At 38.3% G+C, this 25,197-nt stretch overlaps 1 protein-coding gene across 1 annotated transcript in view; it reads left to right on the plus strand.

Annotated features, from left to right (window-relative positions):
- MYO3A (myosin IIIA) overlaps positions 1–25,197 on the plus strand; it is a gene marked incomplete at its 5' end in the record, with an annotated part of 203,401 nt that overhangs the window by 129,525 nt on the left and 48,679 nt on the right. The window contains 8 exons of the mRNA XM_081104147.1: positions 1,176–1,264; positions 3,493–3,622; positions 12,532–12,611; positions 13,088–13,165; positions 15,737–15,942; positions 18,466–18,577; positions 21,061–21,223; positions 23,284–23,407. Of these exons, the coding sequence (XP_080960273.1) occupies positions 1,176–1,264; positions 3,493–3,622; positions 12,532–12,611; positions 13,088–13,165; positions 15,737–15,942; positions 18,466–18,577; positions 21,061–21,223; positions 23,284–23,407 (982 nt within the window). The remainder of the gene's footprint in view (positions 1–1,175; positions 1,265–3,492; positions 3,623–12,531; positions 12,612–13,087; positions 13,166–15,736; positions 15,943–18,465; positions 18,578–21,060; positions 21,224–23,283; positions 23,408–25,197) is intronic.

Below are 25,197 nucleotides of genomic sequence, written 5' to 3' on the forward strand. Positions count from 1 at the left end.
ATTATGATTCATAACAGTAACAAAATCACAGTTCTCAATGAAAATAATGTTATGCTTGGGGGTCACCACAACATGAGGAACTGTATTAAAGGGTCACAGCATTAGGAAGGTTGAGAACCACTGTTCTAGAACATGGAGTAAAAAGTTCTCTGAGATTGGTAAAATTGTTATAGAAAAATAACTGTCTTTATGGTCCCATTGTGTTTCCCACATAATCAATAATAACATATACCATCTAATAGAAAGGAAAAGCAAACACCAAATTTCTAGGTGCATGGCTTTGCTTAAACTGTGTTTCACAAACCCCTTTGTTCAGTCAGACTCCAGTAGTTCCCTTCCTCTGTACCAGCAGTTCTCACAATGTGGTCCCCAGACAAGGAACATTAGCATCACCTGGGATCGTGCTAGAATTATAACTTCTTAGATCCCATTCCAGATGTACTGAGTCAGGAACTCTCCGGGTAAGACCTAGCAATCTGAGTTTTTTGTTTGTTTGTTTTCTGTATTTTTTTTATTGCTTAAAGTATTACAAAGGGTATTAATATGTTCTTTTTTTCCCCCTGCCCTTGACAGTCCCCTAGCCTCCCCTATCCCCCAGTGTCTTATGTCCATTGGTTATGCTTATATGCATGCATACAAGTCCTTTGGTTGATCTCTTACTCCCCTCCCTCCTGCCCCCCAACCCTCCCCGGCCTTCCCCCTGCAGTTTGACAATCTGTTTGAGGCAGCTCTGCCTCTGTATCTATTATTGTTCAAAAGTTTATAATGGTCTCTATTATCCATGAATGAGTGAGATCATGTGGTATTTTTCCTTCATTGACTGGCTTATTTCACTTAGCATAATGCTCTCCAGTTCCATCCATGCCGTTGCAAATGGTAAGAGTTCCTTCCTTTTTACAGCAGCATAGTATTTAATGGGCCCTCTAGCGGACTCTGTTGCTTACTAAGGTTTGAGAACTACTGCTGTAAATCATAACGGAATGGTAAAATTCATTATCTTGAATTTTGCAATACCATTTATAATTATATTCCAAAATCTGCATATATTAGCTATGTAAATTTTTCTTTATTTACTGCACACTGTCCATTTTATGGAGAAAGGGGTGATTCTGTCAACATGCATTTTTTGAGGATCTCCTACATATTTGATATTGGCGTTCCATTTTTTCCTATAGAAAAATTTGAAGATAATCTGAAGTCACAGTACTTCTGGAGGCCCAAAAGAATGGAACTTAGTTTTGGAATTCACCATTTTGCAGGAAAGGTAAGAACTTTAAGGAATTGTGACTGAGTTTCTCTTTAGTCTTTTGTCGAATAATAAAAGTAGACATGAAAATTATGGCCTGAAATATTTACAGATGGTTATAATGAGATAGCCATCTATGTCTGCCCCTATCTGGCCCTTACTCTGCTCTGCAACTTCCTACAGTCTGTCCTGGCCTTTACCAACCACTCTTGCTCCGACCACTTTCACTTCTAGCATCTACCCTGAAAAGATAAAAAAATAAAATAAAATAAAAAATCCTTCAACAAGCACAAGATAATAGTTTTTCTAGAAGAATTTTTATTAAGAAACTAAGGGGAAACAAGCAAGAAAAGAGACAGGTCTTCAACAGTCCATCTTTCTGATCCTGACATCTGGTTTTGGGTGAGGTTGGCTGGCAATAGGTACCTACTTTTTTCTTCTTTTAATGAAAGCTGGAACCTTTATTATAAACTGACTTTTTCCAACATTAGTGCTTCTCTCTTCACTGCCGATTTGTCTCTTCTCCCTCCCAACAGGAGAAGGTGTCAGGCTAGTGGTGTGGTCGGGAACTGAGCTAACCGAGACAGATGGAATTGGTTAATGGACTGGTGCACAGTTAGAGGAAGAAATGTTTATGCATCGACAGATACACACTCCCACACCAAAGCAAACCTCAGTACTTAGAGGACATTTTCCTTCCCTTCTGCAGAGAATAACAGATCATTCCCTCACAATGATGTTATAAATATTGGAGGACTAAGAAGGTATTAAAATCAAGAAAGAATGCAATGGATTAAAAATAAATAAACAAAATAAAATGATTCATAACCCTGAGCACTCTAGTTTACTAGAACTATATTCCACAAACTTCGATATTCCACAGACTTGTCACTGAAAAAAAAACAAATCTGCCTTAAATATTATAATTATAGCCCCTCTAATGATTTTTAGCATCTGATTTTTCAAATAAGCCTCCTTTAAAACATCCATTAAGAATTGCCTATGACCATTTTACCCAGGTTTTAATAACTATATCAGTCTTCTTGGATTGCCATACCAAAAATACCACAGGCAGAGTGGCTTAAAACAACAGAAATTTATTTTTTCACAGTTCTGGAGACAACAAGGCCAAGATCAGGTGCCAGCAAGGCTGGTGTCTGTTGAGGCCTCTCTTCCTGGCTTGCAGACAACTGCCTTTTTGCTGTGCCCTTATATCTTTTCTTTCTCTGTGTACAGGTTGGGGTAGAGAGAGACAGATCTCTGGTGTATCTTCCTCATTTTAGGACATCAGTCCTCTGGGATTAGGACCCCAACCTATGACCTCATTTAACCTTAGTTACCTGCTTAAATACTCTCTCTCCAAATACAGTCACATTTGAGGTTGAGGATTCAACATAATAATTTTAGAGGAACAGAATTCAGTCCATGACAACAGCCATATTGGACCAGCCTACAGAGATCTTTGGGTTACCTTGGTTTTTAGAAAGCCTTAAAATTATTCACCCCCACAGTGGATGTAGACCATTCTTACTCCTGAGACAAAATACTGTAGTGGCTGATCCACGGCAGTGAACCAGTTGTAATAGACACTAGTGACCTGTTGCACGAAATCGTGCGAGACACAGGACATCCTCCCTCCCCCCAGGCCATGGGACCACCCCCGAGTCCTGGAGTCCCACCCCATGTGGCCAGCTCGCTGCCAGATGGCCCGAGTCCTGGAGTGCTGCCCCGATGCCCCACCTCAGGCCACGTGCAGCGGTCACCGGGAACCCCTGCGCCCTCTTGGGGCCGCAGGAACCCTGGTGGAAGCCCCGCCCCTGCTGCCTGCGCCACTATCTTGTGACAGCCTTATGGTGTGAGGGTCAATTTGCATATCACCTCCTTATTATATAGGATGAGAATGCCTGGGTGGCCCCAGTGTGCTTCCTCCTGCCACACCCAACCCTCCGGAAATACACCAAATTTCCAACATAAAACATGGGAGGGATCAAACTTCTTTTATCATTTCAACACCCAAAAAATCAGTGAGACAAATATTTTTCTGACAAGATTTATTAGTAAATCTGGAGAGGTTTGCTTTTCCAACCAAGTTGTAAGGGACTACCTTTATAAATCTTTGTATAACTGTCACTCCGCACAGAGGAAGCTCTCAATAAATATCTATTGATGATGATGATGATGATGATGATGATGATGATGATGGTGACACTAATTGTGATGATGATGATAATATACTTTATCAACAGGTCCTTTATAATGCAAGTGGGTTCTTAGCTAAAAATAGAGACACTCTTCCAACTGATATTGTGCTACTCTTGAGGTCATCAGAAAACAGTGTAATTCGACAACTAGTTAACCACCCTCTGACAAAAACAGGTAAGATAAGACAATTACCTTTAAATGAAAAGGTTTTTCAGGCCTGATCAAATAGTTTCTGATTGTCATTTTCATGAGTATGCTCCTCAGTTTTTCATATCGGTTTGTTTTCGGCTCACTAAATATGCAATTATTAATATCCCCTGCCTAGATCATCTGAAGAAAATAATAAAACATAAGGAAGGTAGGTTTTCACTAAAGAGAGTGAAGCACCTCCCAGAAAATGTGGTGTCCTAGCGCCTCACTAGAAGAATATGCTCACCTCCAGGGAGTTAAGAATTGCCTGCTATTTTCGAGCAGGTAGCATCTGGATGGTTTGAGGTCTATAGGTTTAGTGAGCTCTGACTTACTGATTAAAGACTCACACAACCTTGTTCCATTCAACCATATACATTCTTAAATTTGCTTTTATGAGCAAAAATGTAGTGTGGGTTGTTTTTCTTTACTGGAGTTTGAATTTTCCTCTGCATTTTTTATAGTTTTATTGATGTATAACTGACATATACATATGCACATATTTAGACAGTAAAATTTGATGAGTTTTTCACATACACAAACACCTGTAAAACTGTCACCACAATCAATAATGAACCTATTGATCACCCCCAAATGATATTTCCTCATGGCTCTTTGTAATCCTCCCCCCACTCTTCCCTGCCCCTAGCCAAATGTTCTTCACAATCTTGAGTCTTCCAATCAGGAGGCAAAATATAGCTCTTCATTTATTTAAGTCTTCTTTAATTTCTCTCAACAATATTATGTAGTTTTCAGCATGCAAGTCTTATATATCTTTTGTCAAATTATTTGCTAGTATATCACATTTTAAGCTATTATAAGTGGTAATTTTTAATTCAAGTTCTATGTGTTGCTACTATATAGGAACCCAGTTAATCTTTGTGTATTAATTTTTGCTGTGCAATGTTGCTTAATTTATTTGAGTAGGTGGGTATCGTTTATTATACACAAAGTTTGCTATAATAACAGATAAAATGGGGGAAATATTACTTTAGGCTTTGAAGCAAGAGCTTATGGAACTCATTTCCCCAAAGAATAGTTTTAACCTAAGAGTTAAATTATAAGAATAATAATCCTATACAGTGGGCCTTGACTTACGAGTGTCCCGACTAACGAGTTTTTTGAGATACCAGCTGTCTCTCAGCTGATTTTTTGCATTGATTTGACAGAGTAATTTGAGTTAACGAGCTCCTTAACAAGCTTGGTCTCGGAACGAATTAAATTCGTAAGTCAAGGCCCCACTGTATAATAAAAGCCTAATAATAATCCTATATAATAAAAGCCTAATATCATCCAGTCGGCCATTCAACCAATCAAAGTGTAACATGCTAATGATATGCTAAGGCCACTCCACCATTTGCTGTGAAAAGCACTGACCACCAGGGTGCAGACAGTCGACCGCTAGAACAGTCGCTATGACATGCACTAACCACCAAGGACCAGATGCTCCAACTGGTAGATTAGCTTGCTGCTGGGGTCCAGCCAATCGGGACTGAGCAAGATGAACAGGACATGCCCTGGAGCCCTCGTAGTCCCTCCCCAGCAACCAACTTCCCGGCATCCCTCCCTGGCCCCTAACGTGCACCGGTGGGGTCCCTCGGCCTGGCCTGCGCCCTCTTGCAATCTGGGCTAAGGGACCCCCCTCCCAAGTGCATAAATTTTGAGCACCGGGCCTCTAGTCCTATATAATAAAAGCCTATTATGCTAAGTGTCCAGTTGTCTGGTCAGCCGTTCAACCAATCAAAGAGTCATGCTAATGATATGCTAAGGCTGCTCAACTGCTCACTGTAACGTGCACTGACTACCATAGGGCAGACAGTCGACCGGTTGACCAATCACTATGACATGCACTGACCACCAGGGGGCAGACAGTTGACCGGTCGACCAGTCGCTATGACGTGCACTGACTACCAGGGGACAGACACTTCAAGTAGTAGGTTAGCTTGCTGCTGGAGTCCAGCTGATTGGACTGAGCAAGATGGGCTGAACACGCCCTGGAGCCCTCCCACAGTCCCTCCCTGGCTGGCTAACCTCCCGTGTCCCTTTCTAGCCCTGACCATGCACTGGCGGAGTCACTCGGCCCTCTCACAATCTGAGACCCCTCGGGGGATGCCAGAGAGCCAGTTTCGGCTCACTCACACAGGGGGAGCACCGATCAGCCAGAAGCCGGGCTCACAGCTGGCGAGCACAGCGGTGGTGGCGGGAGCCTCTCCCACTCCTCGGCAGCCCTAAGGATGTCCAAGGACTTCTGGACTGTGAGACAGTTTAAGGAACCCCCGCCCCCAACCGAGTGCACAAATTTTGTGCACCAGACCTCTAGTGATGTAATAAATTTAGAAAGGACTTAGATTCAAGACATTATAGATGCTGTGGCATAAGGTATCTAAAATGTTCAGACTGACATTGTAAACAATAACGGGTTCAGCAAACTCACCTTGTCTCTACTACAGACATAAAACATTGAGTTATTAGCACACTGACTAGCCACTATTTGAGTAAGTTTTTTTGTTGTTGTAATTTCTATAGGATGTTCTACATAGATGGTCATGTCATTCTTGATTAAGGAGTTTTCCCTTTCTACTCCATTCTGTTTACTTTTTATTTCTTCATATTACCTGGTTGCACTGGCTAGAATCAACAATGTAATACTGGATAAAACTAGCAAGAAAGAATATTTCTGCCTTATTCCTGATCTTGGGGCAAAAACATTCAGTTTTTCTCCATTAAGAATGATGCCAGTGGTAGGTTTTTCATAGATGTTCTTTATCAGGAAGAAGTTACTTTCTAGTCCTCATTTGCTGAGTTTTTTAAAATCAGACATGCATGTTTGAATTTTGCGAAATTCTTTTTCTGCATCTGAGCTATTTTCTTTGCTTGTTTTTTAATCTGTAAATATGGTGAGATACATTGATTGATTTTTTTTAATGTTCTAACAATTTTTTATTCCTAGGAAAAACCAGACATGGTCATAATGCATTGGACATTTAGTGTAATGCCAAATTCAATTGTCTAACATTTTGTTAAGAATTTTTGTATCACCCTGCCCAGTGTTCTCAATGGTTTTAAAATCAGCCCCTGGGACAGTGATGGTGAACCTTTTGAGCTCGGCGTGTCAGCATTTTGAAAAACCCTAACTTAACTCTGGTGCCATGTCACATATAGAAATTTTTTGATATTTGCAGCCATAGTAAAACAAAGATTTATATTTTTGATATTTATTTTATATATTTGAATACGATTTAACGAAGAAAAATCAACCAAAAAAATGAGTTTGCGTGTCACCTCTGACACGCGTGTCATAGGTTCGCCATCACTGCCCTGGGACCCAAGGGTCTCGGGTTTGATCCCTGGTCAAAAGCATGTACCTGGTTTGCAGGTTTACCAGTAATCCCCAGCCCCAATTAGGGTATTTTCAGAGCCAACCAGTCAATGTGTCACTCTCACATCTCTCTCTCTCTGTCTCTCGCTCTGTCTTTCGCCCCCCCGACCCCCTTCCACCCTCTCTGAAAATCAATGGAAAAAATATCTTTGAGGATTAACAACAAAAAACGAATTTTTTTATCTATGTTCATGGATATTGGGTAGTTTTTCTTTTCTTATGGTTATTTTTTCTGATTTTAGAATCAGGGTAATAATGGCCTCATAGAAGGAATTGAGATGTATTGCCTCCTCTTCAATTTTCAGGAAAAGTTAAATGAGTATTATTTATTTCTAAATTGCTTTATAGAATTTACTTGTGAAACCTGCTGAGCCTGAAGGGCTTTTTGTGATAAAGTTTTTAAGTACAAATGTAGTTTCTTTAATAACTATAAGGCTATTTAAGTTATCCAGTGTTTTTAATGAGCTTTAGTAGATTGTGTCTTTTAGGAAATTGTTCATCTGTGTAGTCAAATTTATTGACATAAAGTTTGTTATTATTTCCTTATACTTTTACTATCTGTAGATCTTGAAGTTATATCAGCTCTCTCATTTGTGATATAGATAATTTCTGTCCTCTCTAATTTTATTCTTGATATATTTTCTAGAGACATCAATTTTATTGATATTCTCAAAGAACTGGCTTATGGTTTCATTGATATTCTCTATTATCTTTGCTTTCAATTTTGTAGATTTTTTTCCTTTTATCTTTATTGCCTACTCTCTTCTGTTTATTTTGGGTATTTTGTCTTTTTTCTAAGTTCTAAGCTAAAAACCTAGGTCAGTGATTTAAGAAAATGTTTCTTTTTTTCTAATATAAGCACTTATATGGGTTATTTGTAAGTCTTATATTTAATTTTTAAGTATGTTGGGATTTTCCAGATATCTTTTTGTCTGGGCTTCTAATTTAATTCTGTAGTTGGTGCTCAGGAAGCATATTTTGTATGACTTAATCCATTTAATTTTAACTAAACATGTTTATGGCCCATAATATGCTCTATCTTGTTTTATGTTTCATTTGCACTTGAAAATAATGTGTATTCTACTGTTGTTGGTTGGAGTGTTATATAAATGTCCGTTAGGTCAACTTGTTTGATAATAGTGGTCAAATCTTCTATATTCTTACTGGTTTTCTCCTGCTTCTATCAATTACTGAGAGAGGGGCTTAGACATATGTGACTATAATTGTCAATTTATCAAATTTTCCTTTCATTAAAATCAGTTTTTGCTTTATATAGTTTTTGTATTTTTTCACCTGAGGATATGTTTTTATTGCTTTTAGAGAGAAAAGAAGAGAGAGAGGGAGAGAGAGAGAGAGAGAGAGAGAGAGAGAGAGAGAGAGAAACATCTATTGGTTATATCCTGTACACACTCTGACTGGAGATCCAACCTGCGACCTCTCAGTGATGCTCCAACAGAGTCACTGCCAGGACTGTTTCATGTTTCTTTAAGGTCTACTAGTGGGGACATAAAAATTTAGAATTGTTTCATTTTCTTGATGAATAGATCCCTTTTATTATTATTAAATTACTCTTCTTATCCCTGGTAATACTCATTATTCTGAAGTCTACTTTGCCTGATAATAATACGGAGACTCCAACTTTCTTTTTTTTTTTTTTTCAATATATTTTATTGATTTTTTTACAGAGAGGAAAGGAGAGAGATAGAGAGTTAGAAACATCGATGAGAGAGAAACATCGATCAGCTGCCTCCTGCACATCTCCTACTGGGGATGTGCCCGCAACCCAGGTACATGCCCTTGACCGGAATCGAACCTGGGACCTTTCAGTCCACAGGCCGACGCTCTATCCACTGAGCCAAACTGGTTTTGGCTCAACTTTCTTATAATTAGTGGTTGAATGGCATTTTTTATACTTTTAATTTCAACTTATTTTTGTTTTTATATTTAAAATGGTTTTTTCTAGACAGCCTATAGTTGAGCCTTGCTTTTTAAGTTTCAATCTGAAAATCTCTGCCTTTCAATTGTGGTGATCAGACCATTTACATTTAATGTGATTAATTATATGTTTGGGATGACTCTACCATCATGTTATTTGTTTTCTATTTGTTCCATCTATTATTTTTCCCAGTCTTTACCTGGGTTCCCCTCTCTGCATTTCAGCCTAAAATCTCTGCAGACAGAGAAAACTGGGGTAATTGTAGACTTACTTCATTTTTTCCCCCTCTCTCATGGATCACTGTCCTGTACTGCATTATTAACAATGTATAACAAGGGTTTCTCCCAGACAAATACTGTATGATTTAATTTATATGAGATAGTCAAATTCATAGAGACAGAAAGCAGAACTTTGGTTATCTAAAGTTGAGGGATGTGAGAATGGGAAGTTAGTATTTAATAAGTATAGCATTTCCATTTTAGGGCATGAAAAGTGCTATGGAGATGGGTAGCAGTAGTGGCTCCACAACATTATGAATGTATTTAATACCACTGAGCTATACACTTTAAAATGCTAAATTTTATGGTATGTGTATTTTACCACAATAAAAAGAGAAAAAGGAAAAAAAACAAGACTGTTCCATATATTTTGTATGTTTTTTAGTTGTTTCATTTAATCCAGTCTGTTACTTTATCTTGCCTAGAAGCAAGTCTTCAGTTTTGATCTTAACAATTGTTATCTCTTTCTGTATCCACCTATAGCCTCTAGGCATCTAACTCCGTGCTTCTCATCCTTATAAAGCATGCAGCCAGGTTCTCAATACTCTGTTATGCCTCCTGGCTATCAGTAAAACAGCTCTCTAGTTTAAGAGAACTTCACAGTCAAAAAGTGTTTCAGGAACTCAGAGCCTCAAAACTAAAGCATATGGGCTTTATATTCACTTAGTTATGCAAACATGTGATAATAACAGCGACAGCAATAATAGATACATTTGTTTTAAAATTGCCCTGTGCTAGGCACTGTGCCAAGTACTTTCATTTATCCTAATACCCACACTCTGAGGAGGAACTACTTTTACAGATGATCCATTGAAGTTTAGAAGTGTTGAGCAACTTTTTCAGTGTTACCCTGGAGAAGTGGGCTTGAAAAGTCAGGCTCTTCAATTCTCTATTTATGCTGTCTCCAAGATTCTAAAATAACCATGGCCCTTTGCATGTATGACTTCAAATATGAAAGAGTTCAGCTCTGCCCGGACAGTGTGGTTCAGTAGTTGAACATTGACCTATGAACCAGGAGGTCACTGTTCCATTCCTGGGTAGCAGGCTCTCTCCCCAGTGTGGGGTATGCAGGAGGCAGCCGATCAATGATTCTCTCTCATCATTGATGTTTTTATCTCTTCCTCTCCATTCCTTTCTGAAATCAATAAAAAAATTTAAAAAAAAAAAAAAAGTTCAGCCCTCATTAGGGGACATGCAGCATAAGTATGCCTTGCAGCTCACATCTCCAGTTTGGTTTATCATAGGTTTGTCATCAGATAAACTGTAAAAGCAAACTTGATATAGTTTCTAAATTTAAGATTTATGCTAATTTTAGTACCTATCAATATGCATAGATGAATTTTTAAAAGGCTTTCATTTATATTTTGTTAAATGATTTGATGTCTAGCATACAAATTTTGTTTAAGTGAAATTATTAATCCTTTACTAAATTTCTTCTAGTTTTTTAGTTTCAGATAAACTTGCAATTTTTAATTTTTATTTGGGTAATACAAAGTAATAGGATCTATTAAGTAATGGGTCTATCCTAATTAATGTGCTACTAGCACTTTGTATATTCATCACACCTCTAAGAAATCTCCAAGTCTGTGGTAATCTGTTTCTGAAACTCCCTGGTAATCCTAACAATGATGATACTGACTGAAACTCCTGACATGCTTTTCTGGAGGTCATCTGTTGCTGCCTGTCCACCTTGCTGTGTTCAGTCAGTTTCCCATTTGAAGAGTGACAGTGTCGCGTGCAGCGTCAGCACAGCAGGAAAGCCATTGCACTCTTCTCAGCACTTTTCCTGGAATAAAGAGGGAAGGGGGTGGGGGAGCGTGAACAGAGCAGAGGCACTGCCAGCCACACCCCAGGCAGAGGTCCTCTCCGACCCACCTTTTCAACCACAAGGAATGTGAAGGATTTGCCAGAAATATGTAGCCTCTGCTTTTCACGTAAGAGAATGAGAGTGACCGGAAATGACCTTTCTAAAGCGATACTCAATTCTGGAGATACTTTGAACATTACTGTTAGGATGATAAACTCTTGGATGGTGGGTGGTTGAGTTATTGTGGTTGGAAGGGGTTGGGAACGGAGTGAACTAACATTTTCAGGCACCTACCATGTGACAGACATACTCTCACATTTCATCAAAATTCTGTGAGGGAGGCATCATTAACCTCATGTTATGGATCCAAACTACAACTCAGAGACTTAAGTGAATAACCTACAGGTAACAGTTTAAGTACCACAGCTGGTATCAAACCTAGGTCTTCCTGGCTTTGTAGATCATTATTATTTTACTACACCAATATTTTTTCTACAACCTTGTCTTGTGAACCTTTATATAGCCCTCGAACCAGGCACACATTTCTGAATGTTAAGTTGAAATTGTCCAGTGCTATCAGCCACACTTGATTCACTTAAACCACTTTGCATGAATTAATGATCCACATGATTTTTTTAAAAACTTTTTTTAAAATATATTTCTTTAATTGATTTCAGAGAGGAAGGGAGAAGGAGGGAGAGATAGAAACATCATTGATGAGAGAGAATCTTTGATCAACTGACTCCTGTACACCCCCTACTGGGGATCGAGCCCGAAACCCAGACATGTGCCCTTGGCCAGAATTGAACCTGGGACCCTTCAGTCCGCAAGCTGATGCTCTAGCCACTAAGCCAAGCTGGCTAGGGTGATCCATATGATTTTTAAGGTCCATTGTAAGGCTTTTCTTTATGGTAAAGAAAATCTCAGATGCCATTTAACACAAACACACACAAACAACAAATTGCCTCCTTTATCATAATCACTCCATATTTTATAGCAATTAAAAGGCAATCCAGCCTGGCCAGCATGGCTTGATGGTTGAGCATCGATCTATGAACCAGGAGGTCACGGTTCAACTCCTGATCAGGGGCACATGCCCCGGTTGCAGGCTCGATCCCCAGTGTGATGCGTTCAAGAGGCAGCCGATCAATGAGTCTTTCTCATCATTGATGTTTCTATCTCTTTCCCTCTCACTTCCTCTCTGAATCAATAAAAATATATTTAAAAATAAAAATAAATAAAAGGCAATCCAACATTTACCTCTATCTTTCTATTCTCTAAGCTGGGTTTATTTATTTCTGAATTAAAATTTTGGCACAAATGTCACATAATATTACTTTATCTTTAAGTTTCTCAATAAATAGTTAACCAAGCTTGTAAGTCTGAATATTGTGAGATCAACAATGCTTATTTTAACATTCAAGTAAATGAGGGAAATTTTCTAGCCATTTAAGGATTTTAAAAGGTATATTAATTTTATCTAAATTCCTACAGGTAACCTGCCACATTCAAAAACTAAAAATATAATAAACTATCAAATGAGAACTTCAGAAAAATCAATCAACCTGACAAAGGTAAGAAAATGTATTTTTCACGGCAGTGAATCTAAGAATCTAACCTTTACAATGGCAACATTTATGTGCTCCTAAAAGTACAGTCTTTTTCTTCGTTTTCTTTCTTTGATCTTCTTTTCTGCTTAAACGGATATTTATGTTATGTTCATATTTCCACTATACACTAAAATAATCATACATTTCTGATATATTCTTAACTCTTCATTTATAGCTAGTTTTAATGTTACACTAAGGCCAATTAAAAGTGTATTTGTCAGAGATATTCACATTCTATGCATGACCAACGCAAATTTCGGTGAAACTTTAAACAATTACCTTACCAGTAGACAGTTGCCTTAAAGTAAAATGATCAATGACATTTTGTTGTTTTAGGTATTTGAGTGCACAGACTATGATAACCTGAAAAGTTCCCCATGCTCCTTGTAGATCCGAAAGCACCATCAGTACTAATGCATCTCTGTCTCCCTTGGTCTTAGGGTGAAACTGGAGAAACCACACGTCATGCTAGAGAGACGACCAACATGAAGACACAAACAGTTGCATCATATTTTAGAGTAAGATGTTAAATTGTGATGTGTTGTGATTAGGGGTGTCATTTGTTCTAAATGATAGTGACATATCGAAAGTGAATAACATAGAGTGCTATTAGCAAAAAATGAATTTTTACTGTATTTTAATTATTCTTTTTTAGATATAGGCTATAATAGAGTATACTGTAAAAAATCTGTAAACTTAATGTATACGAGGTCCATCTTAACGGAGGTCTATACCTGGGTTAAAATTTGTCCATAGAACCAAGTGCATTTCCACCAGTGTACTAGTAAAACTTAAGAAGGCTTTTAATTTGATGCTATGATAACTATCAATGCTCCTTCCTTCTCCTCAATAGACAGATGGGACAAGGTGACCATCCACTCCCATTCCATATCTGCTGCACATGGATAAGCTGAAAACCTCAAGAGAAAAATAGAACTGGTGTAGGAATGGGGCAAGGAGAAGGGACATGAGGGAAACCAAGGGACATGCCATGGGAGTGAGTCACTGTGTCTTCAGCTTAGGTTCAAGGTGACCTTTCCTTTTAGGACAGTAGGGGAGACGGGGTGGCGGCGGGGAAGGGGGAGGGGAGGGGGGTGGAGAAGAAGCACTGGAGAGGGCTAGATAACCCTGCTCTCATTATTGATTCCAGTTCTCGTTTATCTCTTCTGATAAAATCATGCTAACCAGCCAGTGAAAACGAAGAAAATACCACCTAAAATTCCTAATAGTATAATTTAATGTGGAGGAGGACCTTGGGTTAAATTTACTGTAAGTGCTCAGCAAATAAACCCAGCTCCCTAACAGAATCATAAAATACTTTTTAAAAATACCTGGGTAGTGTTATTAAATATGTTTCCAGTCCTAAACTTAAAGTAGACCGTTGTGTGCTTAATCATCTTTGAGGAGTACCTACTATATTTAAATGCTTACTATCTCGCATTTGCTGCTGATACATTCAGCTTACATCAAGACTACAGCACAGCTAAGTCACTGAGAATATTTACAGCCAGATTCTTTTGTTGTTTTTTAAGCGACCTATCCAAACCATTCCCATACCACTATTGTTAACATCAAATACCATCAGATCATAAAATCATTTTATTCTTCAGGCTGAAGTGAAAGTGATAGAAGATAATTTCATGTAGTCTGTGGTGTGTTTTTGAAGTTATTTTTCATTCTGCAGAAAAGAATGACTATAGAGTGACATTCTGCCTTGCTCCCTAAAGAAAGCTGACGCCTAAATGGCGGTAAGCTCTTGCTCAGCTTGCCAGCAGACACATGTATCACCTTAGTATCTCTGCTCCCTGGCAGATGTTTGCATGACTAAAGGAAGATGACTCACTGATAAATGTAATGAAAAGGGCTCCAAAATAACACACCCAGCTGTTTAAAGATCACATCTGAGTCTCAGTGCCCAGGAGGAAGCCATGTGAATCCGGTGCTCTGTCAGTTCCCCGGTTCCAGCATTCGGTTTGCTCTGGCTTTGCAACTGTAGGCTTTTGCATTTCCAGCTCTAAGAGAGATCCAGCCGTCAACAGCTATGGATGTCCACATAGTCATTACCTGGCCAACAAATTGTAAACCTGATTTCTAAAATACTGGTTTTCTGGAATTCCACTTTTAACTTACCCATGATTATTCTAATATGTTACATACTTAGTTAATTGGCTTCTAATTAATTATACTGAGCAAAAGTACTGACTGCTGTTTTAATAAGGTATTGCTGCCTAACAGAGTTTTCCCATCTGTGTAATTTTAAAATTCTAAAATAAGAAAATTATCAAACTGGAGCATATTAGAGGACTTAAATGAATTTGCTTAGTGTATTAACTATGCCCTGGCTCGCATGGTTTCCTCAGTGGTTAGAACATCAGCCCAGGGACTCAAGGGCCACAGGTTCAATTCCAGTCAAGGGCACGTACCTCAGTAGCAGGTGCGATCCACGCCCCAGTCGCAGCACGTGAGGGGGGCAACCAGTCGTGTCCCTCTCACATGATGTTTCTCTCTCCCTCTGTCTCTCCTGCTCCCTTCCCCTCGCTCTGAAAATCAATGGAAGAAAAAATCCTCAGGTCAGGGTTAACAACAACAGAAAGATGTAATTATGTCCTACATATTAAACTGCATTAACTTCTCAGTCCTTATTTTAGATTAGGAGATGATTCTGGCTGGAATTAAAGTGTTTACTTTTATTCTTTCTATAAAGAAAGATAAGGAAATTAGTAGCATAAGCAGGAAATTAGATTGTGTTCCTAAATATTGTAATTTGGCAAGTTTCCATGAGAGGACATAATTACTTATAAACTATCAAAAATAAGTTTATATGTTAAAGTTGTCTTTAGAATTTATAGGCAACCTTTTAATAGCTAAGTTCCTAGTTATTGCCTCTACATTTTTATGAGTAAATCTGTCTTTTTAAAAATGCTATATATAAAATTGTCATTAATACAGCTTTCCCTCCATTTACTGTGAATTAGTACAAGCATGTGTAACATTCAGTTTTTTATATTTTTCTTAATAATAATAAGAATTACAAGCTCATAAGTTTTTGCATGGCACACTTGGAAATTTATTTTTGTTGCATATTACAGTATTCCCTGATGGATTTGTTATCTAAAATGGTAGTGGGCCAACCTCATTTTGTTCGTTGCATCAAACCAAATAATGAACGTCAAGCAAGAAAATACGACAAAGAGAAAGTTCTGCTACAGCTCCGCTACACAGGAATTCTGGAAACAGCAAGAATTCGAAGGCTAGGATATTCACATCGGATACTTTTTGCTAACTTTATAAAGCGGTATGTGGATTTCTATTTAAGTTTCCATGTGCAGTTTATATCAAAATGCTTTGGAAGAAATATAGGAATAGATAAGAAACAATTACTTAGGCATTCTAGGAAGGAAGCATTTTGTTCACGCTAAGGATTATGTATTGAAAAGAAGGTAACTCTGAACTGGAGCTGGAAGTTTCTCTGGTCAGCGGGGAGTCCTCTGTGGCAGCACAGCGGGTACATGGCACAGGCAGCATGAGTGAGAGCCTGAGCTTCTACCCGGTTCTCCTCCGAGCTCTGCCCCTTGCTGTGTGACCATGGCCTACACCAGTGGTTCTCAGTGAGGGGAGATTTTGCCCTCAAAGGACATTAGTTAATGTCTGGAGACATTTTGGGTTGTCACAACTGGTGGGATGGGGGATGGCTGCTGGCATCTAGTGGGTAGAGGCCAGGGATCCTGCTGAACATCTGAAAATGCACAGGACAACTCCCAACAACAAATAATTATCCAGCTTACAATGTCAGCAGTGGTTGAGAAACCCTGGTCTATATGGAACCTCAATTTCCTCATCTAATAAATCTGCCATGACTGCCTGATAGAATTGTTATAAGATTCAAAGAGGTAGTATCTCTAAAGGTGATTTAGGACACATAAACGGTATAAGGAGTCCTTTCTGATATTGGAGATGAATGTAAAATGAACTAAACTATAGATTAAATATATTTTATTAAGTAACACATTACTGGTGATATAGATTCAGTATCTTATATATGTAATATTTTTAAAGCTTAATTTATTAAATCCTCACCCAAGGATATGTTTTCATTTATTTTTTATTTATTTTTATTTTTTTAGAGAGAGACAGAGAGAGAAACATCGAAGTGATAGGTTGGGTCTCATATATGCCCCAACTGGGGATGGAACCTGCAACCTACGCATGTGCCCTACCTGGAATTAAACCTGCAACCTTTTGTTGTATAGGATGATGCTCCGACCAACTGAGCCACCCGGCCAGGGCTAAATGCTCATGTTTTTTATATGTATCAATTCAATGATTTGTTTTAGCCATTAAACTTGAAATTTCAATTTTCAAAGCAAAGGTATTCACTTAGAGCACCTTAAATAAAGAAAACCCCATCATTTTGTTATGATGGAGCGCAAAATTACATAAATCTTATTTTCATTTTGCAAATTCTTTATAATAGCTTAAGACAGACTTTAGAACTTCAAGTTTTAGAGTTCAGAAGTACAGCCAGCATCTAACCACTGACTTCACTTCTCATATTTTACATCCAAAACTAGGAAATAAAAAATATTGTAAATTTTATTGGCCATTAGGTAAAGTCTCCATTCTGTACATGAAAGCAGGTAACCCAAAAGTATTTATTGCAAAGGACTTTCAAATTTAACTAAAATTTGACCTTATTATCATTATTTTCATTTTTAGGTAAAGAGTAGATCTTTAACTCACTTAAATATTAATATAAATAACATTGATATATGTATCCTTATATTTTAGTGACTTTTTAATGTATAAGGCACCATGCTAATCACTGTGGGAAACACTGAATTTTAAAACTTTAAAGTGCAGACTTGATTTTCAAGAATTAACAATCCAGTTAAAATTATCAGAGCCTAAGCCCTGGCCTGTGCTCAGTTGGTTGCATGTCGTCTGGTGCACTAAAAGGTTCCAGGTTCGAGTCCCAGGCAGGGCACATGCCTGAGTTGCAGGCTTGATCAGCGATCAATGGCATGGGGGAAGTTTGCATAGACTTAAATCCCTTCATCAATTTTCAGATCAGCTTCCTATGTTTTGTGAAGGTGAAAAAAAAGAATAAAATCATTCCCTCTGCTTCCTGCTACTGTAGTCCTTCTACTTTTAATTCCCAGGAAAAGGTTACTTTTTAAAAAATGCCCGGCGGATTTTTGTTCATTGTCATTGAATTTATTGGGGTGACATTGGTTGATAAAAGCATACAGATTTCAAGTGTACAATTCTATAGTACATCATCTGTATATTGTATTGTGTGTTCACCACCCAAGTTAAGTCTTCTTCCATCACCATTTATTCCCCCTTTACCTTCTTCTACCTGTCCCCACTCCCCTTCCCCTCTGGTGATCACCATACTGTTGTCTGTGTTCGTGAGTTTGTTTGTTTTTCTTCATCCTTTCCCTTTTTCACCCAGCCCCACAACTCCCCTTCCCTCTGAAGGCTGTCAGTCTTTGTTCTCCATTTCTAGGAGTCTGCTTCTATTTTGCTCAGTTGTTTATTTTGTCCCAGTGGAGTTTTTGTTGGGGATTTCAGTGTTAAGTATTGAAAAGCAATCACTAAACTGAAAGAAAACATTGCTCAAATTTATACAAATAGATTGGACCAGATTTGTGTCAACCTGGAATTCAGTCTACGCCAGAGCTGTTCTGAGAATGCCTAGGGCCCCTGCATTAAGTTGGGATTCTCTTCCTTCACTGCTCAGAGCTGTCCAGTGTCCACCGGGCTCTGAGATTCCGGGCCTTTGTGAAACACTAACCTGCCTGCCCTCCCACCCCAGGTACCAGGTTCTCTGCTACAAGTGGAGCGAGGAGCCCCCCGTGAGCCCTGACACCTGCGCAGCCATTTTGGAAAAAGCTGGTCTCGATAACTGGGCCCTTGGAAAAACAAAAGTAAGGTTTTCATGTAATTTTCAAGACAAAAGTTAATGATTACATTGGATCTACTGAGAGTTATAACATTCTACGTTGATTGAAAATGTTAAGCTTTTTGTGTTACAGAATTTTAGCTTGAATATAGGAGAAGTAAACTGAGAAATTTATAAAGGTTTTCTTCAGGAAAAGTAAATACTTTGCTCTCAAAGTTTTCTTTTAAGGAATTCAAGAAAAAATTTATCTTGAAGACTTATCTAAAAAGAGGATGAAATTTATAGTGAGTATACTTCAAATAGTGTTGAAAACAGACGCATATATTTTCGATTTTATCACCACCAAATATAGCCAAGAAGCGGTAAAGAATCATAATGTTCTAAGTAGCATTTTTTTTCTACTTTCTTTAATTCTCAAATCTACTATTATAAATTTGAAATTTATCCAGAGTGAAATATTCACCAATGTTATTATGCATGCTCATGTATTAGATTTGAGAGCCTGTGAGATCTTAGCTTATTTAGTCCCTTAAAGAATGAAGTGGAAAAATCATAATCAGTGTTGTCTATGGAAGTAAGATAGGTGGCTGCTTGGAGAAAGGATGCTTTGGGCTTTGCAGATATCCTCAGAGCATTACAAGATGGGTATAAGGAGATAAACAGGGTAGCAGGTCTTAAGGCACGCTGAATGTATCATTGGGGGAGGGTGGAGAAAAGAGTCGAGCTAAAGAAAAGAAGTGACCAGAGACGTAGAAACATTGAACAGATTGTCAAACCTCAGAGGGAAGGCGGGGCGGGGGGGGGGGGGGGCAGGGGGAGGGAGGGTGGGTAAGAGACTTGTATGCATCATATAAGCATAACCAATGGACCAGACAGTAGCGGGGTGAGGGCATGTGCTGGGGGTTGGTGGGGGGGAGCTGCCAGGGAGAGGTCAATGAGGGGAAGGGGAGACATATGTAATACTTTCAACAATGAAGAATTTAAATTTAAAAAACAGAAGAATAACCACCGTCAGCCACACCACAGATGCAAACTGAAACAACTTCCACGGTTGCAAAAGAAATTTGTATTAGTTGTGGGAGGTGTGGGAGAGAATTTTCATAAAGTTTAGATGAGAAGTAACAACTTAAGGAATTTGTTTCAATATTTATCTTAGACTGAGTCCTACATATTCATAATCTATCTGTACTTTAGTATTTAGTAAGGGGAAATTCTGAGCACCAACAAAGTGTGTATTTTATTCACACCCTTTTAGATGCTCACAAAGACGAGTTTTTTTTTCAGGCTGAAATCTCATGATTCATGGTCTGAAACACACGCCTAACTCCAAATGGAGTTTTAACTTGTGAAAAGGACCTTTGCAGTTCCAGTTGTGCATGATATTTGAGTAGCATTTTAAAGCTATTTATATTTTTCCACTTCACCTTTTCCAACTCATTAAGATGGATAAAAGTATTCAATATAAAAACACTTCTAATGCTGCTCAAAGAAAATGATGACCTTTTTAAACAGATTGAATTTTAAATGAATTGTCAACAGTGGAATGGACTAAATATGTTAACATCTAGAGTCCTTGTAGAAATTAAAACTAACTTCAATCAAATCGTGTAATGCTGAACTGTTTGCCTGTGGGGCCAAGCTTTCAAGTAATGGAATGCTGAGGGAATTTTAGAGTCAGGGTTACCAGGTGTCATAAGTCAGCTGTTAAATTTGCAATTAAGTGACTTTTTTAGTGGATTCAGTAAACTCTCTTTGAGGTGAATTTCATTAGAAACTGTTGCCATTAAAAGAAGCAAAAAACAAACAAACAAAACAACAATCTTATTTCCTGGGGGAGTTGAAAACATTTAGGTGAGAACATCTCCAGGCCCTCAGACTCCTCTATTGCTGGAATTCATTTTGATTTTAAAATGATCAAAAGACATTCCTTTCTCCCTGGTGGCCACTGGGTCTGGTGAGAAAGTTGTCAATCCTGCCTTCACTGACATCAGAGCCCCTGGAGGCCGTGCACCTCCTGACGCACCTTTGTATCCCCAGCAGATAAGTACAAATAGGTCTCAAAAAGCATTTTGATAAATGAGCAGCTATACTATAATTGCTTTCTGTCTTACAAAGAGATTTGTCATATTTTTACATTTGGGAAGTATAATTGCCTTTTTCCTAAAAAAATAAAAGCATGAAAGTCATCTTTGCTCAGAGTATATGATGCTAAAACATTTGATACAAGAGCTCAACATCCACCACTTGTATCGGCTCCCCCAACAAGAACTAGTTACCTGTTGCAAATAAACAGCATGATTTTCAAACTGCACTTTTTCTCAAAGAGAGGTTTTCTTCTAGCATATAAACACCTAGTGCGAGAGCAACATTTAGGCCAAAGAAGCTGAGTCAGTGCGCTCCAAAATGGAAAACGATTTAAAATTTAATCTGTCCTTCAAAGCATAGCACATGACTGTTTCACATCTGTGTGCCTGAGTTTTATTTGTATTTTATTTTAATTCTTTTAAGGTGTTTCTTAAATATTATCATGTGGAACAGTTAAATTTAATGCGAAAGGAAGCCATTGACAAGCTTATTTTGATTCAAGCCTGTGTCAGAGGATTCTTGGGTTCAAGAAGGTACCAAAAAATACAGGAGAAAAGGAAAGAGAGCGCTATAATAATCCAGTCAGGTAATCACTCAGACCTTCTCACAAAATGGAATGTTATATTTAGGTATGGGCATGAAACAAAATTTTACATACAAACTTCCTGTTCTTATGTAGCTTTCATGTTCAATTCCAGACTCTCTTACCTGATACTTTCCCTATACCAGTGATGGCGAACCTATGACACGCGTGTCAGAGGTGACACGCGAACTCATTTTTTTGGTTGATTTTTCCTTGTTAAATGGCATTTAAATATATAAAATAAATATCAAAAATATAAGTCTTTGTTTTACTATGGTTGCAAATATCAAAAAATTTCTATATGTGACACGGCACCAGAGTTAAGTTATGGTTTTTCAAAATGCTGACACACCGAGCTCAAAAGGTTCGCCATCACTGCCCTATACTGAATCTAAATCAGATTGTTTTAGTGATTGGCACTTTTAATATTTGAATAAATGTTTTGTTTTAAATGAAATAATGTAATTATTGAATTTTCTGTCAAGTAGTAACAAAACACAATTGACCTATTGTGCAAAACATGGCAAGTGATTGAATTAATTAGAGATCTCAATATCATATTCTTATAATCCATTGGATGATAAGATTTGTCCAACTTTATTCCAAAGGTTACAATTGCCATAATTTTTGACAACTTAATTAAATCTCATTTTAAATGGCATTCATTTCTTCCTATTAACTGTAGGAAAATAATATTTAGAACCATATTTCAAAAATTTTTAAAAATATATTTATAGACTTTGGATTTTGCTTTCAATTCATCAGTAAGAAACTAAACTTAGAGCCTATTATGGCTTAATACAGTATCTTTCCAAAAGTTTTGACTGGAGACCCATAATAAAAAATACATTTACTCTGTAACCCGATGCATGCACATACTGCAAGCAGTGAACTCTGACATTTTCTATTCTGTTTTATTTTATTTCATTTTTAGATGCTAGATTCATAGCCCACTAAATCCATCTTAGGGTCCACTATTGATTTGCAACCTGTGTTCTGAAGAACAGTGACCTGACGGGCAGAACAGCTAACTCCCTTTCAGGAGGTGCATGCTCTGGCCTAGTGCTGTGGACCACAAAGGCTCCTTGTCCTCTCTTGGAATTTTAAGCCCTTAACTTCTCACCGGGACATCAAAATGCAAACACTATAGTTTGGGATCTAATTCTTTATCCACAATTCCAAAATGTATAAAATGATAAAAAAAAATTTTTTTCATAATTTATTTGAAATAAAATATGACCTAATTTTTACAGTCCTTTCTCATCCCAGGCCACTTAAAAATAGTGTTGGGTTATGAAATGCTGCCCTGATATGGGGAGTGTTACAAAATATATGTTATTGCTTCTGCATTATCTTTCTGTTAAAAAAAAAAAAAAGACATGTTTAAATCTGATTTCTGAAAAATATCTGGTTTCAAGGATAATTGGCCAAAAGATCCAAAACATATTTAGGTAATAGGGGCTTTCTCTCATGAATAGGTTAACATGGCATAAATACTGGTAAAAGGAATGTAATTATTAGCAGATTTTAAGCAAATAAGTACATTTTGTCTTTTTTATTAATTTCACTCATTTCTATAACTTTAGTGTCATCTTAGTTCTCTCCTTAATACAAAAGGTACTTTAGCCCTAACTGGTTTGGCTCAGTGGATAGAGCGTCAGCCTGCGGAATGAAGGGTCCCAGGTTCAATTCCGGTCAAGGGCATGTACCTGGGTTGTGGGCACATCCCCGGTAGGGGGCGTGCAAGAGGCAGGTGAATCGATGTTTCTCTTTCATCGGTGTTTTTAACTCTCTATCCTTCTCCCTTCCTCTCTGTAAAAAGTCAATAAAATATATATATATATATATTTTTTAAAAAGTACTTTAATTATTTTCTTGCTGTAGCTTGACATCTAGAAGAGTCTTGTTAATGAGTCCCATATATTTTTATGAACCTGTTCTATTTGGAGCCTTTAATTTTATTTTCCTCTTTGACATTGATGGCCAAAAAAATATTTGTTCTACTCAAATAAAGGTCTTTTATTTGTTAGGATTAACACTACTCTGGGCCTTCTATGTTTCAGCGGCAAGAGGACTTCTAGCCAGGAAGCAAAGAAAAGAAATCGTTAACACCAAAAACACAGCAGTAACAGCCATTCAGACTCAGGATCAGGAATTTGACTACAAGAAAAACTTTGAAAATAAAAGGTATAGCAATGTCATTTGTATACCACTTTGACACTGTAGAGTTTTCAAATCTGTGAAGTTCCCAAGTAAAGTTTACAGTCTTTCTTGTACCCAGCAGGTCCTAACACTGATGCCTAAATGTCAGTGAGCACTCCTTCCCGCTTTCAAGTCTTTTATCCTCCAGGGGAGTTTGTTGGCATTTCACAGTGATGATCACACTTTCTTTCTTGAATTGTTTTCTTCCTGGGCTTCTGCCGCACTGCTCTCTGTGTTTCTGCTCCTAATTCTAGTGCCCTTTGCTAATCCTTCTCCTCTCCCCATACTTAAATCCTTCTCCATTAAATATTGCCCCTGGGCCCTCATTCATTTCCATGGTCTTAATAACCAACAGGCCATTGGCTTCTAAGTCATAATCTAATCTATAACGAATAGCACCTTAGCCCTTTTCCACCTGAACTTTCATACTTGTATTTCTAAGTGGATATTCACAGACCAACCTGAATTCATTTATACAGTTGGCTTTACTGATATGCTAAGCAGTGGGGACTCATAGATAAGTGACACAAAATCCTTGTCCTCAAATTGCTCCCAGAGTTGTGGAAAAGAAATCTCTTGTCTGTCTGATAGTAGCCATTCTCACCGGTGTGAGGTGGTATCTCATTGTGGTTTTGATTTGCATTTTTCCTGATTAATGAAGTTGAGCACCTTTTTATACTCCTATTGACCATTTGTATGTCTTCTTTGAAAAAATATCTATTCAGGTCTTTGGCCATTTTTTAATTATGTTGTTTGGGGTTATTTTGCTATTGAGTTGTAATGAGTTCTTTATATATTGTGGGAATTAACCCCTTATCCTATCTAATAATAGACAAACATGGTAATTAACCGTACCTTTGCTACCATCGCCATTGGCTGATCAGCTCGATATGCAAATTAACCACCAACAAAGATGGTGGCTAATTTGCATACTTCAGGCAGGGCGGGACACTGGGAGCCTCCATCCAGGCCCCCGCGTGCGACCCCAGGAACCGCTGGAAAGCCAGGTCGCAGGCAAGGCGGCCCCCTGGGACCCAGGAGCCTGTCGGTGAGGTCTGCAGGTGAAGCAGCGATCAAGCTATGAGGGGGAGGTTGGGGGGCGGGAGGAGCTACAGGAGCAGCTCTGGCCAGAGACTGAAGACTCTGGCCGGAGCGAGGAGCAAAAACTGAAGGCTCCAGCCACAGCGAAGACTGTGTCCAGAGCGAAGATGGAAGGCAGTGGCCAGAGTGAAGGTCCGGGTCCTGGGTGCCAGAGGAAAACTGGTGCTGGAAGCCAGGGGAAAGAAGGCCTATTGCACAAATCTTCATAAAATGGGCCTCTAGTCCTATATATAATTTGAAAACATTTTCTCCCATTTGGCAGGTTGCCTTTTCATTTTATTGATAGTTTCCATTGCTGTGCAGAAGCTTTTTCACCCTTTTGGTGTATGGGATGTTGCTCCAACTAACTGAGCCACCCAGCCAGTAGTTTTTGTTTTTGTTTTCTTTTTTATGCTCAAATTGATCTTGTGAGGGTTTTGCCATTACACACACATACACACACACACGAGTTGTGGAGACAGTCTTATAGTTAAGGTAAGGAGAAATGATTTTGGAAGGATATTGGTAAAGTAATAAGTGTAAATGTTGGCTACCATATTATATGTTTACTAGAGGCCCAGTGCACAAAAATTTGTGCACTCGGCGGGGGAGGTCCCTCAGCCCGGCCTGTGCCCTCTCACAGTCTGGGACCCCTTGGGGGATGACCATCTGCTGGCTGAGGCCTGCTCCCCAGG

This window comes from Myotis nattereri (genome assembly GCF_964212035.1).
Source record: "Myotis nattereri genome assembly, chromosome: 1".
In the NCBI taxonomy this organism is placed as follows: domain Eukaryota; kingdom Metazoa; phylum Chordata; class Mammalia; order Chiroptera; family Vespertilionidae; genus Myotis; species Myotis nattereri.